Below are 17,925 nucleotides of genomic sequence, written 5' to 3' on the forward strand. Positions count from 1 at the left end.
TGGCAGCCGATTGCACTTAAATATCCGTCTCTGTCGCTCACTGACTTCAGTGCAAACATCATACTCAGTTCAGCAAGCATCAACCGCAACCATGGGTCACATCATTCCAATCTTACTTATGTGTCTTTGTGCTGTCTCAGCAGTACTGTCATACGAACTGCCACATGCTGTAGTTGAGAAAAGTTTCGATGATGCTTTGCGAGAGTGCGCTGTATACTTTCTGGTATCGGATTGCGAACTCGAACGATATTACAAGCAAGGCTTCCCCTCTACACATAAGGTAAAGCAGCTGATGCGTTGCACACTGTTCAACCTGCATGCATATGATGACGCAACCGGAGTGGTGGAAAACGTAATGGGCAATTTCTTCAAACCTTGTTCAACGGATTTCCATTACGCGGAGAGAACGAGAGCTTGCGTGAAGAAGGCACTTGACACAATTTGCCCAGATGATGTCTACACTCGACCATATGCCACCTTCCTTTGCTACTACCACGAGTATGGAAACATCGTTAACAAAGCCCAATTCATCCCTAAAACAGTACTGGAAGCCTGGCAAATTCTGGTGTTCATTGAAAGTATACAGAACCTTCCAAAGGCAGTAATCGTGAAGTACAGTGAAGGCTGCATCTTGAACGAACCTCACTTTCCACATTCGCTGTTAGTCTGGGCTGTTCGTGGTGGTTACTACACGATTGATGGAGGCATTCAGTTTGGCAGACTCTACACGCAGTATGGCATTCCTGAGCTACTTAGCGCAGAAACTAGCCAGTGCGCTGCTGATGTTGCTCGAACGTACTGCAATTCCGACTACGTTACGATCGTTTACTACACTTTCATCAATTGCATTCACCCGTACCTGCCATTGGAGAAGTTCGTGCAAGCTTCCGCACAGAAACAGATCGCGTGTAGCCAGTCAAGTCCGGCGGCCAATTCGGCGGCTAGTTCGGTGGCTATTTTGCCGTACAAATAGCTAAAAAGAATGATCCGGAATTGATGTATCCTGTGCAAAATTAAGAACAATAAATTCATAAATTTGATAATTTTTAATATTGCGATTTCTTTTACACACAGTGCTACTTCTCATTATGGCAACAATACTATTAGTTTTCTCTTTAAAAACATAAGTCCGTTTTTAGTTGCTCCTCCGTGAATTGATCAGCATGGGATTAGTTTCTATCTGTTCAAGCGCACTAATTAAATCAATTTATAGATCAACAACGGCGTGGGCCACGTCCTCACGGTCTTTTGGGGGAGGAAAGGATGACAAGTTCGACGTCCGTTGTTACTAAGACCGAATTATCTGGACTCTTGAACGAGATTGTAGTAGTAAAATTATGTTTATTTCTGTTGATTATGATTGTACATTGATTTAACATTCCAATTGATTTGCCTATCGGGCTCTTCATCTTTGTTTCATTGAATATTATAATTTAATAAAGCCTGTCCATGTTAAATTTCGGACACTTTTCTTTCAGTGTAGTTTTTGAAATAATTCACGAACCGCTGAAACGTTTCACTTATATGACAGCTGTAGTTCTCCACTTTATTTCGTGGTACAACATGTTTACATTCTTGTTTAGTTTGGTGAAATGGCGTCCAATCAAGTGGAAGTACGCAAACGCATTTTGTAAGAACGGCAGCAAAATCCAACGTTGTCGGTACGTGATCTCGTCAAAAAGCTAAAACTGCCGAAGAGTACCGTGTTTAGTGTGTGCAAATCGTTTGACCAGCGCTTAACTGAGAATCGGAAGGTTGGAAGCGGAACAAATCGAAAAGTTTGCTCTCGACAAATGGACCAGAAGGTGGTTGCTATTATTGACAGGGTGTCGACTACCTGGAAAATCCTGGAAAGTCAGGGAATGTCAGGGAATTCTATTTATGATCTGGAAAGTCAGGGAATGTCAGGGAATTTTAATATAGGTCAGGGAAAAAAATAATGTTGATCACATTGCAAAAAAATTATGTGTGGGACACATAAAACAATCTTTGAAATTTTATCAGTGCATGACGTGACAGTTTTTGGGAAGATCCCGGGCATCAGATCTACTCGCTGCGTTTATGGACTCCCTTGCCGGTATCTCTTCGAACAAGTTGCTGCAAGTGTCCATGGATGGGTCCAATGTAAATTGAAGCTAGAAGTACAAAAAGGTGGCGAGAAGCTGATAGATCTGGGAAGCTGTGGGCTGTATATTTTGCATAATACATTCAAGAGGATAGTGTTCACAGAATCAGTTGGGATGTTGTCAAATATTTGCGTGGTATCTACAATATCTTCAAAGATGTACCAGCAAGACGAGCGTTTATCACGATGTATTCTGGATCTACCATATTCCCGCTAAAGTTTTGCGGTCACCGATGGTTGGAAAATAGTGCTGCTGTTCAGAGGGCAATCAAAATTACTCCGCAAATACGAAAATTTATTCAAGGCGTCCAGAAAGACAAAATTGAACCAACGTCAGCTTCCTACCAAGATGTTAAAAACTGTTTGAATGTCTCGCTGCTGATGGCTAACAGTACGTTCAGACTACAGATTTATAACATGTTATAGCACTATCTTGATGGTGGTTTCTGTGTTGCAATTATTTGACAACCGTTATAATATGTTATAACTCTGTAGTCTGAACGTGGTATTAAGCTAGCTTTCTTTAAATCAGTTGCTGTCGAAGTTGAGCTATTTCAATGCGAATTTCAGATGGACAACCCTATCGTGCCTTTTTTGTGCAACGCGATGTCTCAAATGGTTAGAGGCGTTATGGAAAGGTTCATTAATATTGACCATCTGAACGGTGTACATTCCCCCTGAACGACGTCTCGACTGTAGTATAATGCAACTTCATATGGATGCTGTATAATTTGTTTCTTCTATGGCTTTACATTTGGACTATTATATGGACATGATTCTATGCTCGGTGATTTCAATCAACCTGGGCTTATCTGGTCGCAATCAGATCAGGGATTTGCATATCCACATCCAATAGCATCTGTTACTACTCCGGCCAGCCGCTTGCTTGTGGACGGTACTGGTTTTCATGGATTGAGGCAGATAAATCTAGTTCCCAACTTTCAGTCTCATTTCCTAGACTTGGTGTTCGTTAGTGAAAATTCACTTCTTGACTGTACCGTTACTGAGGCGCCTGATGTTATCGTTCCTCTTGACAATTTCCATCCTGCTTTGGATATTTCTATCGCAAATAGATCTCAACTTCACTTTGATGAAACTTCGATTGTCTATCGTCTCAACTTCCGGAAGACTGATTTACGTTTGCTGCGACGTTCCTAGTCCGAGATAGACTGGAACGTGTTGAATGACCTGGAGATCGACATAGCTGTCGATCGCTATAATTGCTTTCTGCGCGACTGTATTTCTGCTTCTTGACCAAACGGAATTTTTCAATTGCCAGTAACAACTATCGCCGCTACAACAAGCTTCTCTACCAGCGGTATGTAATTCGCACTGAACACAATCTGCGAAGCAATGATTCTGGTCGTTCGTAAATACTAAAGGAAAGGAAACTGGTCTCCCGTCGAAGGTGTTTCTAGGCAACGACGTAGCATTGACAACTGAGGATAAATGCAGGCTTTTTGCAAGGCACTTCTCGAGCGTTTTCTCGAACGACTCACCATCGCAAGTTGAAATCAATCTAGCAATCTGCGATAAGGAAAACTAAATCTTCTTTTTCACCCGGACCGAGCGTTATGCAATCTGCTGTGCTGAAAAAATGCTGTGATATCTTAGCCACAATGATGCAATGATGACCCTGTTTTTTAATCTATCGCTCCATCAGCGTAAGTTTCCCACCCTTTGGAAATGCTCTACTATGTTCCCAGTTTTCAAGAAAGGAGACAAATGCAATGTGGAAAACTACCGTGGGATTACCTCGCTCGGGGTCGAATCGAAAGTATTCGACTCGCTGGTCAATGAGAGATTGTTTGGTTCCTGCAAAAACTACATTAGCACCTGCCAACATGGCTTCTTTCCTGGCCGCTCCGTCGAAACGAATCTCGTCAGCATGGAAAATGTATCTAAGAAACTCCAAGTGGATGCCATCTACTCAGATCTTAAAGCTGCGTTTGATAAAGTTGTGCACGTCATTCTACTAGCAAAACTGGACAAAATTGGATGTTCTGCTCCCTTCTGCAGTTGGCTGAGATCGTACCTCGTACAACGGCAAGTTACTGCCTGCATCGTAAACTACTCATCTTGCTGCTTCTCGAACAGTTCCGGAGTTCCACAGGGAAGCATACTGGGACCACTGCTCTTCTCTCTATTTGTGAACGATGCAACGGAGGTAAATTGTTTTTTGCTGATGACCTGAAAATTTACATTGCTGTTCGCAACCAAGCTGATTACTTAGAATTACAAAAGCTTCTGGAGATCTTTTATGTTTCGTGTGTGCGCAATTTTATGGGATCCTTTGTGTTTTAAAGCTCTTTACTGCTCATTGGTGCGCTCATTGCTTGAGTTTGCGTGTGTTGTCTGCAGTCCCTACCAGGCAGTATGGATTGCACAGCTTCGAGTCCAACGTAGATTCGTCAGATACGCATTGCGCCATCTTCCTTGGAGCGACCGGCTTGGATATTCTTGGTGAGCGGAGAAACGCATCGCAGGCTGTCTTCGTTGCCAAAGTTTTGCTTGCTGAATATGATGTGCCGGAGTTACTGGCTAAGATTAATGTATATGCACCTGTCCGTACACTCCATCCGAGAGCTTTGCTACACGAGGAAGCGCACAATACCAATCATGCAGCTAACAGCTCTCTTGTCGCCATGGTTCGTCAATTCAACGTGGTATCCGACCAATAATAAATAATAATAACAATATTGCACAGGTAAATGCACATTTGATCAATATGATCACAAAAACGGAACGACTGGACGTTTTTTGGCACAGGTTATTGGTCGGCGTAATCAGAACTATTGTTGGTTGTGAAAATGATTTGCTGCTTATCGCATGGCAACGCCAATGCAGAGAGAGGTTTTTCGGTAAATGCAGAATATCTTTGAAAACATGAGGGAAGAGGCAAGGCCCAAGCGCAATGACAGCGGAACGGCAGTGGTAGCGGAAAAGCCCGATCTGAGTAAGCCTATTAGTCGGATTGAAAACTAGATAGAATCAAATCGAGTGCGGTTAGGCATCTTGATGTCATTTGTGACAGCGTTTCCGTTCCGCTTCCGCCCACATTGCGTTTGGGCCTTCAGTCGTAGTGCGACGTCAGATCTATGATGGTGTTACTCATGCAAGCGGGTTCGAAAACTTACAAATTTTGAATGAACTTATTCAGTGAGTTCGAAAAATCGCATTCGCTTTCCAAGTAGACAAGGATCGTCGTTTGCAGGAGAAAATTGTTCTGCTCAAATGATAAATATTTTTAAACGTAATCCGAAAATAAACACATATTAAACTTGCAATTTCTCGTTGTAATGTGAACTCACTGAGAGAATAAAATGTTAATGATAATTAAACTTAAATTATTTTACCATGTCTGCGGTTGTCATATGGAGTTCCAGAAAGTACGAAACTGACTAATGCATGAGCAGTGCATGTTCGGTTGCAAAAGCAAGAATAATCACTGCTCTGTTATTTGACAATAATTTATATGTAAAGAGAAAGGATCGTCTACGGGTTGATTTTTATTTGGCTGTGAAATTATGAACACAAATTGAGAGCTTGGTGACATTGATTAAATATTCCTATTATTACTTTTTTTGTTGGGGGGAGTTGAACCACTGCGTCCATTATTTGATCTTTTGTGGTACCCCTTACTTAGTAATGAATAGGGAGCCTAGTTGTGAGCAGTAGTTATTCATTATTATATTATAATATGTATGTATAGCCCTAGGTCTATTCACATCCTGTCTGTAAAAATTGTATTAGTATCAAGTTCTGTTGTAAGTGCCATGAGTATGCTATTCTTGATATTTTCGAAAGCTTACCCTGCTGCTCATTTTAAACTAACCTTAATTTAAGCTACGGTATAATAAAGCACATCACGTTGTAGCTTCTTAGGTTAAAATAACGAAGTTTTGTGGACTGGAATTTTTCTGAAAACCGACTGGAAAGTCAGGGAAAGTCAGGGAATTTTATTTTCGACTTTGAGTCGACACCCTGTATTGAGAAACATCCAAATTTTTCAGCTCGTAATGTGGCTCGCAAAGTTGGAAAATCAAAATCATATGAACAAAAAGTGACGCTGAAGGCGTGAAAAGTGAAAAATGTGCCAAATCGGGTTTGGCTTTTTATACTGCAATGCAAAGGAATCAAATAAGTGAAAATTGCCCATTGTTCCGTATACGATATTAGACTAAACTGCCGTGTAATTAACAAAGTCACAAGACAAGGCTCTTGACACATTGGACAAAGTTCAACGTTCCAGAACCTAGAAAATCACTTGAAATCAGACTTGGGACATTTTGAAATTCAAGACCAACAATTGAAATGGCCTTAACTCCATTTGGTAAACAAACCTTGTGAGGCCATTTTCTCGCGAACCGAAGTCCGTAAAGGCAAACCAACTTAATGAACAGGTAGGGGAAATTCTCCTCTACCCGATTGTGGTTTAGGTTTGCCAATGAAGGTTTCAGTTCGCGAGAAAATGGCCTTGAAAGGTTTGTTTACAAAACGGAGATAAGGCCATTTCAATTGTTGATCTTGAATTCTCTCATGCTGAAGGTCGCGAGTTCAAATTACACCCTCGAACAGGTCACGAATGACCTAAGAAGTGTTAGACTATGATAAAACAAAACAAAATATTCTGACATCCGAGCTCCGAAAAATTGCCTAGGTTTGGGGCTTTAGGTAGTGATGAAACTATTCCACAGCCGCTGTCAGTTTATGAGCAAAAGAAGGACGCACATTTTTTGCCTGTAGACTTGAAGACATACTTCAAGTCTCCGCGTACATCCCAACAAACAATTTTAGCTGCAGCTTAGCTTATACAGGCAAAAATTAGCTGCATAAGGCAAATTTTGGCTGTATAAGCTATTCTGCAGCTAAAATTGTTTGTTGGGATCGTACGGGTTAGGCAAAAGATGTGCGTCTGATTTTAAAAACTGTCGCATCATGGCCCTTCGCTCATTTTCAACTTCTATTCCATTTGCATACCGCCGTACTCTAACGGAACTATCCACCTACCCTCTACCCTCTTCAAAAGATCATTCTCTAGCTAATAAATTGTCACACTAAAGCTTCATGTTAGCATTTCCAACCACCTCTAGGTTTATGAACTTACAAAAGTTTTCAAGGCTATGAACATGTACCTTCTACACCGATGAATTAGGGGGAGTCATTTGGCAAAATTGCTTTATCAAAACGAATCCAGGCACATCGACGTGAATACTTGGACCAACCGCGTAGATCGCATAGCAATAAAAAAGTAAACTTTGGAGAACAAACAATTTAGTGGGAAAAAGCAAAGGAAAACAATCCTGGCGCCACATTACTTTACACGCCTGAGCACCGTACAGCACAGTTAATCCAGTGACCCCAGGATCAAGGGGTGTGAGTGTAGTGAATTTTCTTCCGGCTGGAGGAAAATCCACCGAATGTGGGTTTGGTAGGTTCATATCTTTACAGATCCACCGCGAGCGTGCCGAGAACTGATGGCCGGCCGGTCTAGTGCAGCGGAGTATTCTCTCTCTCTCTCTCTTTCTTCCTTCTGCCAGAACGGAAGCCAAGCAAGATTTATCGGTGTTGGCGCTTGGTCTAGTAACTCAATTTGCGCTAATTTATTTACGAGAAATCAGATAAGTGTTCCTAGGAGGACAGACAGAGGCCGCACTGACTGTTGTAGCAGTATTCCATTTCCAAGTCATGTGTCAGCGCGAAAAGACGCCCTAGGGGTCGAAATGGAACGTCAGCAGTATATGGGGGTATGAGGACCATATGTCTGTTCCGTAGGATTCTGAAGTCAGCGAAAGAAATGGAGGGAAAATTATTGCCACATTTTCATGGTCACGGTAACGGCGGGTGATTTATAGGAGGCCATTACTGTTGTAGATGTATATCTTTGTCCTAGTTATGTAGAGGGATCTATTTACACTGCTATTTGTTGCGCAAAGATCTGGCTGTGTTCTGTTATTATTTATTTTACGAGTGCCTATAGGTGGTGTTACCTGGATCCTAGATATCGAACCCACCAACACATGGACCGGGACAAACGGCTTTACTTCCCTTCCAAAGGAAGATCAGACCAGAGATTTTTGCCTCAGAAAATCCCAACGACCACGGCTGGGATTGAACCCAGACACACTGGATTGAGAAAGCAGTGACGCTTACCACTCAACCACCGGCGTCTTTCAAGAGAGTGAATAGTCTCTGGTTTGATGCTGCAGAACTAGAGTCCAACTCTTTACAACTCTAAATTGATGGGATAATGACCATCGACTTATAGTATAGTATGGTTATAGAACTGCAAAGCTATGCGGAACAAACCTAACACCTGCTCATGTAAAGGGTGTCCCACATCAAATTGCATCACCGAAAAAAAAAACGCTGTTGAAAATTACCTAGTTGAGCGATGCTCTTCAAACTTTCAGACAATAAAATATAACTCATAGGTAAGCTTTTGGCATATTTATTACATTCAACTTCAATACCATACCCGTACGCTCGCACCTTAGCCTAGCTCCACTCAATTGGTTCTGTACAACATCTGGCTGCAGCTTCTTCTATGCAGAAACCCACTTTTTCTTCATGTCTTTGTCAGATTTGACCTCCTTGGGATGCTTTCGTAGTGGCTGCTTCATAATAGCCCAGTATTTTTGGATGGGCTGGTGCATTGGGCGGTTTCATGAAAGTGAGTTGGCTTCGTACCACTCCAGGACAACATTTGAATAGTGGCACGAAACTTGATCCGGCCAGAAGATCGTAGGGCCAACAATCAATACGAAACTAACGATTTTAAATTGGCTCACTACTTGAATAGCCTATTGGTCTCAAGCAAATCGATTAACGTACCCGATTCTAGTCAAAATTCTAGTACTACACTATGTTTGTTTTGATTCGCTATGAAAAATTGACAGATAAAATAAGGGGTTCGTGGATTTTACTATGTTTCGAGGGGCACATCGATTAGCTTGGGACCGAAGATAGTACCAGAGCTGAGCCAAAAAGTTGAGCACGTTCCTTCGGGACCTACTGGTCTTAGAGTTACCTCTATGGTAGGACCCTCATGTTGTTTCAACAGAGGAAGCAGACGCTTCTGTAGACACTGCTTGAGGTAGATCTCCCCGTTTAAGTCCCGGTAGTCACGAACGGCGCACTCCGTTTGCCACATTTGCAGATCGCTTTCTAAATCATGTATTTCTTGGCAAACTTTGAAAGTTTCTGCTTCCTTACTTCCTCCGGAATATCAAACTTGTGCTGGGCGGTGAAGAACAGTAGCCCCGGAAGCTGCCGGAAGTCCGTCTTGACGTAAGTCTCATCATCCATGATGAGACAATGAGGCTTCGTTAGCATCTGGGTGTAAATTTTCCGGGCCGGTGACTTTCCCACAATAAACAATACACTTTAAACTACTTCTACCCAAATTGTCAGTAGAAAATAACCAATGAGTAAAGTCTGGAACGCGCAAAAATTGGTCAACTTCAAATTGGTATATTTCTGTTAAAAATGCATAAAAAACCTGAAATGCTGCATTTGGAAGTTGAGTGTATATACAATGGTTGCAATGGTGAGTTTTCACCGTTTGCTCTCCAGTTTTCAAAATAACGTCAAAGCAAGAGGAGCAGCGTTCCAAAATTTTGCTCGTGCAACAAGAGAATCCGTTCTCACACGCCAAGTTGGCAAAATTGCTGGATGTGGCCAAATCGCCAAACGTTTTAAAAGTGTTCGGGAAGCGTCTGTCGTAATCCGAATGTGGCAGCGATGACGAAGAAAGTGGCGGTGAAATATAAGCGGAATCCTAACCTCTCCATCCGGGACGTTGCTAGCAAGCTCAATGTCTCCCATTCTACTGTGCAGTGGGCCAAGAAACGATCCGGGTTGTCGACGTTTAAAAAGGTGAAGGTGGCGAACCGAGATTACAAACAAAACACGTCGGCAAAGCAGCGGGCCTGAAAGCTGTATACGAATCTGCTCACAAAGTTCGACTGTGTCGTCATGGACGACGAAACTTATGTGAAGGCGGATTTCAAGCAGTTTCCGGGACAGGAGTTTTATACCGCATCAGGAAAAGGGAAGGTGGTTGAAGTTTTCAAAACCATCAAACTATCGAAGTTCCCGAAAAAATATCTCGCCTGGCAGGCCATATGCACGTGTGGTCTAAAAAACGGCATTTTCATTACTACGGGAACCATCAATAAAGAGATCTACGTCCAGGAGTGCCTGGAAAAGCGGCTACTACCATTCCTAAAGCAGCATAATAGACCTGTGCTGTTCTGACCGGACTTGACGAGCTGCCACTATGGGAAAAAGGTAATCGAGTGGTACGATCCGAACAACGTGGTTGTGCTATTGGGCCTATTGGGCCTTGGTCAAACGGAATCTCAAAAAAAGTAATGAATCCATGAAAAACGAGGAGCAGTTTAAATCTAACTGGCGTTCGGCGGCGAATAAGGTCGATGAGACCACTGTGGAAAATTTAATGGAAGGGGTTAAGCGGAAGGCACGGCAGTTCGGATTTGGCAAACCAAAATAATAAACGAACATAAAGGAAAAATATATGAATAGATACCAAAAGAAAAATAATAAGATTTATGTGATATGAATTTTGACGGAAATAAACGTTTTTTTTGTCGACCAATTTTTGCGCGTTCCAGTCTTTAATTTACAGCGTTTTTTCCGTGATGCAATTTGATGTAGGACACCCTTTAGTGGTAAAAATCCGAACTAGTCTTCCCACCATTCGAAGGCTTTGGTTATCTCCCAAATAGCACACAGCCGTCACAAAAAGTTACAGTTGCAGCAACATTTTTTTTTTTTCAACATAAACTCTCACGTGACACATGAAATCACAGGAGAATTCAGAAATAAGATTTTTGGCGGGCTTCAAGTTCACGTACCTTTCATAAAGATCTCTAAACTTTCGAAAATTTACCTTGACTTTGGATTAAACCTAGACGTTGGAAGTTCTTGAAGTTCTTCCTTAAAATTCTCTGGACTTCCCTGAAAGTTTTCAGTATTATTTTTAAAGCTCCCCTAATTTTCCTTAAGTTCATATAACTGTCTTGATGTTCTTTGATCTTGCCGGAACTTTCTGCAATTTTCCTGAAACTTTCGAAAGTTTTATACTAATCCTACCTGAAGTTTCCTCAATTCAACATCCTGAAATAGTCAGAACATTCCTGAAAAATATTTGCAATTCCCTGAAGTTAATAGAATTGCTCTGAGGTTCTTTGATATTCGCTGATATTCTCGTAATATGTAATTTTGTCCTATTTTAGAAGGCGTACTTCTGTGTAATTCCTGATTTTTTTTTTTCTTAATTTATCTACACTGATTTTTTTATAACTTTATTGAAGAGATTTTCAGCAATGTTCTTTGGACTTCCTGAAACACTGGAAGCTTTTCAAAATGTATTTCTGTTTTCCTGTTACTGGAACTGCAATGATATTACCTAAAGTTATCGCTGGAAACTGCCGAGAATTTTACGAAACATAACTTAAAATGTTTCTGCATCATCCTGATGATCATTGAACTTCTTTGCAGCTTTTTTTTTTAATTTCCCCAAAGTTCTCGGAACTTGCCTAAGCTCAACTGGAGTTTTATGGGCTTCTATAAAGTTTCAGAAGCTATGAAAAATCTCTGGAGTTCTTTGGACTTCCCTACAATTCCAGGAACTTCTGTAAGGTTCCCCTTATTTTCCTGAATTTAAAGAAATAAAAATGGAGTTTTAAAATTTCCTGTAGAGTTTACGAGTTTATTAAAGTTCATGAAACTGCACTTAATTTATCAAAACTAATTTTTCAATATCTTTAAACTTCTCAGAATTTCTAGACATTCCTGTCGTATTCAAACCCCAAAGTCATTGGAACTACAATAAAGCTCTCCAAAATGTCTTAATGTCTTCTAAGAACTTTTGAATCGTTCTCGCTTATTTCATGTAGTTTTAGAAACTACATCTTTTAAAATCTCTATACTTTCATATGTTTCCTGCACAAATCTGATCTTGAGCTTGAGCTTGATTGACCGCCCACGGTTGCTACTCTGTTACTGCCAGATCAGCTGTAATTACACAGAGAACCAATAGACGATGCTTGGGACTAGCAATCATCCTCAATGTGTAAAAACTGGTGATCTTAAATTAGGCAATACCAGCGCCGGCCGCGCCCGAACACAGGTCAAGAAAGGAATGGGAAGGATTGTGTTGACATGACACTCGCTTTGATGGAAGCCGAGAACACCTCTGCACTTCCACGAGGAATCACTGGGATGTTGGATAAGAGGGTTGGGTTTGCAGCAGGGTTCGTTTTGGTAAACGATAAGCTGAATTGATGTCCTAACGATCATATAACGCGAAGGAGCTTGGGACTAAACCCACGGTCTTCTGCTCAGTAAGCAAAAACGTTTGCCACTAGGCAGACGAGCACCTTTTTAATCACCGAGTTGCTGTTATTACCATGTAGTCATATTAACAAATAAAACGATTGACGAATCTTTAATGTGGATGGGCCTGAGATTAGACTCATGATGTTCTGCTCAGTAAGCAAAAACGGTTGCTCTAAGGCCACCGAGCCCCTCATATCACATAATACCGTTGCTCAAATTTGTGTATTCATTCAAACCCGGAACCAACGACAACAACGAGTTTCGCAAAATACACGATACACAAGCGATTTTACCATAAATCTCTTTGATATGTAAGGACCTGGGACCGCGTTTTTCTGCTCAGTAAGCAGGCCACTGTAACCGAAGATCTTTCAAATCCGAAAACTAAAAACTACGAAAAAGTACTTAGGCCTTCATTAAGTTCCACTTTCACGCGACGTTCAATGACAGGGTCCTATCCAGGATTACATCTGAAAAATCCAAATCTGGCCAACGCCCATCTAAACCTGTTCTAATCCACCTGAAATGACTAACGAATGGAAGACTTTGACTACCCAGCCATGCAATAGTCTCATTCCGTGGCTTATGACAACTTGATGATTCTATTGCGCTCATCTTTTGGCACCACCCAGGGGAGACTTGGTCCTGTACCCAATGCTTAACTTATCTCCATTCCACTCAGCTACTCGCAATTTCTTGTGATATAGTGGGCGGAATATTATTATATGAGACAATTCAATTCAGACGTCTTTCCAAATTTGGCAGATCGACAGGTAATCGGTGAGTTACCACGATAGTTGCTATTCAACAACTCGACAACGTCCCATCGTCAACGCCTGCTATGAGAATTTCCCATTGCAGACGCCAACGAAATGACGTCATCGAGCTATCGATCAACTACCCTGGTTATCGCCTGGTACCTTATAGCACGATGCTAGGAGGCGAACCGGAAGAATCGATGAGCTACCTCTCCCCCTGTTTCCTGCACAAATCTGATCTGCAGATAAAATTTTTTGTTGGGTTCTAAGACCTTCCCTGAAGTCTTTGCTGTTTCCCTGAAGTTCCTTAAATGGTCAAGCAGTTCCCGGAACTTCCTCAATTATTCCGGATTTTTTTCTGATATTAATGGAACTTCCCTAATGACCGCCATTTCCTGAAATTTTAGGAACATTTATGATTTTTTAAGAATTTCCCAGGCTTTTAAGATGTTTTAGACCCCCGTACCCCTGCTTGGATGATAATCCATATAAACTTTTGAAAATGTGTATGAGCCGTGGGCATTTGCAAATCCCCTTCCCCTAAACTGTCCCCGTGGTATATGGACAGCTCTAAAACGAATTTATATGTTCGAAGAATGTATAACTTCACAGGGCTTTAGGTAGTGATGAAACGTCGCTAGAACTATTCCACAGCCGCAGACAGTAAAGGAACAAGTCATTTGCGCACTTTTTTGCCTGTAGATTTGTAGACATACTTAAAATGTCCTCGTACATTTCAGCTAAAGAAGTGTGCGTTTGACCAGTACTGCTGTACTCTAACGGAACTATCAACCTACCCTTTTCTAAGACCATTCTCTAGTTAATAAATTATCACACACATGTTAGATACCTAGCATTTCCAACCAACTCTGAAATTCACAGAACTGTTTGAAAACTCTTCCGAAAACTACTTTACAGAATCAGCATGCGCTATGGCTTATTACAGCTATCGCATATCTTTCAAACAGAATTGCAATATAATCCTTCATTTACCGGCTGAGTGTAGCTTACAAATCTTACATCACAAGTTGGACGAAAAATAACTCATCTCTTGTCCGGATGCAGAGCTTCCCATTTTGGCGCTAACGACACCACTCAAACTTTGTTTGCTCACCAATTCCCGGGAGCCAAATATTCGCATACGGTCACAGTGCAAATCCAACCTCCAATAGCATTAGCAATTCAAATCATTTCTCGTTCGGTTTCTCCCACCGCCCCGGGGAAGTGTCGAGGAGTGCACCTATGTGTGCGAGCGATGAATCTGTGTATCCCCGTGTTCTAGATCGTTGTACCTACATACATACATAGGTACCCCTCTACGATGTGCGTGTAATTTATTACACGTGACAATTGTGCCCAGCCAGTCAAAGTTATTCGCATATCATTATCCTGCGCCTGATCGTCACCGTGGGGGTCCCGAGGGGGAAATTTTGAATAAAACCACTTTTGTCTAACCTATATCACCCCCGTGGTCGTCGACTTACCGAATTAGCAAACAGGTTCGGTTCCGCAAGAAATAGGTCTGCCAGGTTGTAAGGATTGACGATGAATAGAACAGAGATTGGGAGCGAGATTACCATGGACGGTCGGCGGCGGAAAACTTTTTGACGATTCAAAGGAAGACAACCTCCGCATCCTCCATCTGACGCTTGAATACATGCTCCCAAAACGGTGCCGGAGTGCGCGCCCAACGTTGTTGAGAGAAGCTGATGTTGGTTGGGGCGTGAAAATGGCGTTTTCCAAGCAGTGCGGCACAGTCTTGCCAGATTCGAAATCTGCATAAAATGTTATGCAAATTAACTGTTTGGGAAGAAGTTTCCTCGCTGCAAAAGTTGTTAAAAGTACTTTCGCTTTGGCTTGAGCATTTTTCACCCTCACTCGACGCGCGATGTACAACAGGACGAGAATGAAGTCCCAAACTTTGGACAGCTTGCAGTGTAGTGGCTGGGTATGGACATCTAGAACAGTGGAAAGCGCTCTGATTTTGTTTTCAGTTAATAGTTTTCTACAATGGGAATAATGTGTCAGAAGCAAACGGAAGTGTATTTACGTTGTTATAAACCGTTGAGTGAGTTGTTCCCTTGCACTTGAAGCAAGGAAGGAATTTTAGTTAAACCTCTGAAGAAATACCTTACCCTTACTAATGTATTAGGAAAAATTTACTTAGTGTTTCCAGGCCAAAAATAACCCCAATGTACTAGGAAGGCTAATATGTTCAACATCCATGCCTCTCAAAGTCACGTGTTCAAATTTTATCCCCAACAAACCACGAATGACCCAGAGTGTTGAACTTGAAGTAACTGATTTAAAAAAAAATCCCAATTGCAGTTATTGTGGTGGTTTGCCACGTTGAATTTTCCATGCGAATGATTAACCATCCCTCGGTTGCTACTTCATTATTGTCAGATCACCAGAACTTACACAGAGAACCAACAGTAAAAACTTATGATCACAAACTTTATAACAGGTCATCCCCAGAGACGTTGATAGAAACGCGCAAAGAAAATTTCTGTCAAAACTGCGGCACGGTTTTTGAGGGATCTTTTGGCAATGTCACTGGAAACCATGTTTCTTCGAGTGGCTTCAAATGACTTTCATACAGTGCCGCAATGCTGTTGAGAAAATTTTAACGTTCGACCGGAACTGAATAAAAATGAAGTGCGCGGCAACATTTTCCAAAAATAAAGCAAAGACGAGAGATGGCTATGACATATTTTACTGTTTTGCTTGCAGCGCAATCATTTTTATTACCATAAAACTAAATAAAACGTTCTGATTCAAAATTGTTTTTTATCAATAATAAATGTTGAATTCAATAATTAAATAAATGAATAACAGATATCAAATATTTTGTGAAAATAATTAAACACTTTTTTCATCATTGAGAACAATACTCCTTTCTGGTGAATTGAGCAAACAGTAATGTTTATTTCCTTTGCTCATCAGGCAAACAGACGTAACTCTTCAATCTGGATCAGCGTTCATGCATTTAACGATTGATTTGAATATTATCATGTGCTCACCGAAGCGCTGGCATCGGACCACTTTGACGTTTCTATATATTCTGTTTACCTTGCATGCAACATTGTTAGCGACTCTGCGAGCAATCTTGTTTTCCGCGAGAAGCTCGAGGGATGTCGTTACTGATGTCCTATTTTTTTTAGGAACATTGTTTTCAGGAAAAAGTTAAAAGAGTTACGTCTGTTTGTTTGTGGTTTGACAGTTCGTTTGGTTCTTCTTGCTTCAGTCTATGCGTGTCTCTATTCAACGTCTCTGGTCATATCCAGCACAATGACTGCTTGTCATTATCAGCACAGCATAATACATTATTTGGGCCCGGGACATGCTGCCTACTGTCAAACTCTGTTCTTAGTATAGGGCCTGTCACTGGGCTGGCAATACCTACACCAGCCGTGCCCTTATGCAGGTCATTTAGGCTCTGAATCATTTGGTGGATTTTTTAACTTTTGTTTAAAATTTGACAGATGGAAAGTTATCGATTAACCCTGCTATCCGAGCGTGGTTACTTTTTTTTTTTTTATCTAGTTCGTTTATTTGGGAGGCTCAATCGCGTTAGCTTTACGGAGCCGATAATTCATTGTTCACTGTGTGTAACAAAATTCACTTAATTCTATGTCTAGTAGGAGTTGGGCCGATTACTCGCGGCTTACTCGAGGTTAGAAGGGTACATTTTCGAAGGATAGGATCAGGGGAGGAGCTTGGGGTAGGGTTTCGTTGTCTCATCAGAGCGTTGTCGCCAGTATGAACGGTAGTGCTGTTCTAGCTTCGTCCGGAGTTCGACCGGCTATGGTGGGTGACCAGTGGGCGACGATGAGACTCATCGAGACGGGGGGACAAGACAAACAAAAACTAATAAAGAGAGACAAAAGACAAAAGGAATTAAATTCTTATACTAGACATTTGAAGAAAAACATAAACGGACTGCATATAGCAGAGATCACGGGTTGCCAACACGTCTCTGATAGGAACATAGGGTTGTCTTCCTTGGGCCTCGAGGGTATTCAAAAGTCGCTCTCTGGCGGCGTCATTATCCGTACATTGCCAAACTGCGTGTTCGATGTCATCGTAACCGTTTCCACACCGACAGATGTTGCTGTCCACGAGGTTTATTCTATTGAGATGAGCATCTAGCGAGTAGTGGTTGGACATAAGTCTACTCATCACGCGAATGAAGTCACGACTTAAGCCCAAGCCTTTAAACCACGCTCTCGAAGAAACATTAGGAATAATTGAATGTAACCACCGTCCAAGATTTCCAGTGTCCCAATCGGTTTGCCAACTCGAAAAGGTACTCTGACGCACTAAATGGTAAAATTCATCGTGTGAAATTTGCCTGTCATACAATTCGCCTTCCTGCGCGCCCACCTTTGCGAGAGAGTCCGCCTTCTCATTGCCTGGGATTGAGCAATGTGAGGGGACCCATACAAAGGTAATCATATATGATCTTTCGACCAGTACACTCATCTGCTCCCTTACCTTTGAAAGGAAATAAGATGAGTGCCTACCTTGTTTCATCGACCGAATAGCCTCAATCGAACTGAGACTATCCGAGAAGATGAAGTAATGGTCTGTGGGCATATTGGAAATCATCCCCAATGCGAAGTTGATTGCTGCCAGCTCAGCAACAAAAACGGAACAAGGTTCCTGAAGTTTGCG

General features: G+C 41.7%; 1 protein-coding gene across 1 annotated transcript; it reads left to right on the plus strand.

The window, feature by feature from the left end:
- The first annotated feature begins 355 nt into the window (after positions 1 to 355).
- Positions 356 to 973, plus strand: LOC135710947 (uncharacterized). Its single transcript, XM_065233673.1, has one exon. The coding sequence runs from the start codon at positions 356 to 358 to the stop codon at positions 971 to 973; it is 618 nt and encodes a 205-aa protein (XP_065089745.1).
- The last annotated feature ends 16,952 nt before the right edge of the window (positions 974 to 17,925 follow it).

Source organism: Ochlerotatus camptorhynchus, unplaced genomic scaffold (assembly GCF_037179485.1).
Source record: "Ochlerotatus camptorhynchus isolate MF236.1 unplaced genomic scaffold, CSIRO-AGI_Acam_v1.1 ptg000037l, whole genome shotgun sequence".
Taxonomy (NCBI): Eukaryota; Metazoa; Arthropoda; class Insecta; order Diptera; family Culicidae; genus Ochlerotatus; species Ochlerotatus camptorhynchus.